Raw genomic sequence first — 2,963 nt, 5'->3', positions numbered from 1 at the left:
GCTATATGAAATTGAAAGTTATTAACTATTAAATGGGTTAATCACATAAGTTGATGAAGGGTTAAGTAAGATAGACTAGTTTACAATTCCGTGGAAGTACTAATGAACAGGTTAATGCTATTAACCGGTGAAACAAGGCGTGATCTGACCTCCAGCTTACACGGGGCACGTGCTAAAATCTATAGTCAAATAACGCGTAGTTACACCAACGAAAATTAAATAACTACTCTGTATTTTATTAAGAATAACATGCACATTATTTATCTCCTTACATTTTCAGTTTAATAAACAAGTCATAAATATCCTATCCTAGAATTCTTGTATCTTTAACTCAACGCGAAACACCTTTTTCAGAGGTTTACTCCTCGAGTAAGCGAAAAATCATTGACAACAACTGATAGGCTAAATGGCATCAACTTCTGGAAGATTGATTGATATTAATTAATGACCACCTAAATGGCATCAGTTGCCAGAAGGATGAATAGTATCAAACAGTGAAAAAAGTAAGTGGCATCAAATACTGGAAGACTGGATGATGTCAACTATACTCTGATTTTTCCATCTGTCCATCCGCCTGTGGTGTTTTCGAATATTAACGGTGCAATTCGCATACCGTCAATTATTAAAACACTTTTCAGTTGCAAATGTACTCCAAGATATCCTTTTATTTATCTAAAACTTAGACATAGCGTAGCTATTTAAAGCCCGGGACGCAGTGTTACCATGCGCGACCACCACAGGCGGATGGACAGATGGAAAAAAACAGTGTATAGTTAACAGCTAAACGACGTCGGCAGTTGAAAGTTCTGATAGTATATCTAACAAAAAGACAAATAACATCAACTACTGAAAACAAATGAAGCTGAAAGGTAAACAGTTATGTGGCTAACATTGGCAACATTCACATTTTGCTTTCGAATGAGCCCAGCGCCGTTTGAAAGATACTATGCATTCCCATACCACTGCTTCGTTCCCACGCGTGGGAAACAGATGCAGGGAAGGGAATATATCCTTTGAAAAGTTAGTTCCAGAGTTGAAAGGACGAATGCACTCAAGTTTTCCTACCTGGATCAGCGAGCACTTGTCTGAAGCCAAAGCCAGCATCCGAATGCATGCGCGACTCAGACAGGTGAGTTGTTTTCCAATCCCTTTAATCTGTCTTTAACTCAAAATGTGTTCGATACGTGACAAAAAGCAGTCATAAATTGTCATTTATATCTCTTACTTTGAAAAACGTCAATTTATCTTACCGTGAAATCATGCTTTTTCAATTTCAAGAAGGGAATCAAACACTTCGGTTCGAAGATACTGAATTGCATACATTTTTTTGGCAGCTTACATTTGGTCATGTAGTAGTTTTAAAACTTGCTGTATTCCTATTGGCTGAGGAGTTAACCATAGTGACCAATAGCGAGAGAGAGCGAATGTTATCCCCGCCTACCATAAATGCATTTGGTACATGTTGCAAGCCCTCTTGTATCTTCTTCTTCTTCTTCTTCTTCTTCTTCTTCTTCTTATTCTTCTTCTTCTTCTTCTTACCATTATTTTCTTTTTTATCTCACTCATCCTATTCGACTGGGTAGTATTTTTATAGTGTGGGGTTCCGGGTTGCATCCTGCTTCCTTAGGAGTCCATCACTTTACTATGTGCGCTGTTTCTAGGAGCACACTCTTCTGCATGAGACCTGGAGCTGCTTCGGCATGTAGTTTTTCCAGGTTCCTTTCCAGGGATCTTGGATCGTGCCTAGTAATCCTATGATTATGGGTACAATTTCCACTGGCATATCCCATATCCTTCTTATTTTTATTTTCTGATCTTGATACTTATCAAAATTGATAAGCATAAAGATTATTATTATTATCATTATTATTATTATTATTTTTCCGTCTGCTCTCGCTCTTCTCAATAAAGACAAAGGTGATACACGAAGAGCTAAAAATATCCATAAAATTGATCCATAAAATTGATTGGCATTCTTGGGTATTTCTGAAAAATAGAAAGGAAAGTATCTCATTATTAAGATGGTCTGCAATCATTCATCTCATAAGTATTCATTTAATGAGCTTTCGAGTGATCACGAGAAAAATAAGTTTGTATGACAGGGTTCTTATTAGGTAGGGAAAAAATTACTGATACCTGTATTTGCCGTTGTCATTGTAAGGCGAGAATGTTGTTTTATTATTATGTTTTCATTCGTTGTCATCTGTTGCTTGGTGTCATATCTATCATTCATTGATTAATGATCTCCTCGCCTCTTTAAGTTTATTAGAAGTCAACCTCTGATCGTTTGCTCAACTTCATCTCATAACCGTAGCTGTCGCTGACCTTTGAAGCTGTAACTCCCGATAGTCATTCTTGATTCCATCAATCATCTCTCGATCAACTGAAAAATACCGGGAAAAAGGAAAAATATTTAAACAGATTTTTATTTTATATTATATATATATATATATATATATATATTATATATATATATATAGATATTATTATACATAATTAATATACATATTTTTATATATAACATTATTATATACATTTATATTATATAATATACTATATAATTATTACTATATATATATATTATAATACATATTATATATACATTATATATATGTGTATATATATATATATATATATATATATATATATATATATGTATATATATATATATATATGTATATATATATATATTATGTATGTATATATATATATATATATATATATATATATATATATATTATATATATATATATATATATGAAACAGTCAGTTGTCGAAGGTTAATCACTTTGCATAACATGTGCCTTGGAAAATTGAGAATTATTTTTCATTAAGTACATTTTGAAAATAACTTATCACAGTCATCTGCTTGATTAGTACGCATACGTTATAATATAAAGAATGAAGATCAGAAGACATCATGTGGAATTTGCGAGATGTAGTAAATTGGTAAAGCATTTTTA

At 32.8% G+C, this 2,963-nt stretch overlaps 1 protein-coding gene across 1 annotated transcript in view; it reads right to left on the bottom strand.

Moving 5' to 3' along the window:
* Nucleotides 1–427: 427 nt before the first annotated feature.
* The window catches only part of LOC135198125 (uncharacterized), a 61,373-nt gene continuing 58,837 nt past the window's right edge, over nt 428–2,963 (bottom strand). Inside the window, exons 6-7 of the mRNA XM_064225597.1 lie at nt 2,137–2,383; nt 428–1,986 (exon numbers count right to left, since the gene is read on the bottom strand). Of these exons, the coding sequence (XP_064081667.1) occupies nt 2,298–2,383 (86 nt within the window). The 3' untranslated portion in view covers nt 428–1,986; nt 2,137–2,297. The remainder of the gene's footprint in view (nt 1,987–2,136; nt 2,384–2,963) is intronic.

This window comes from Macrobrachium nipponense, chromosome 23 (assembly GCF_015104395.2).
Source record: "Macrobrachium nipponense isolate FS-2020 chromosome 23, ASM1510439v2, whole genome shotgun sequence".
Lineage (NCBI taxonomy): Eukaryota > Metazoa > Arthropoda > Malacostraca > Decapoda > Palaemonidae > Macrobrachium > Macrobrachium nipponense.
This window is presented reverse-complemented; position numbering and strand designations above follow the sequence as displayed.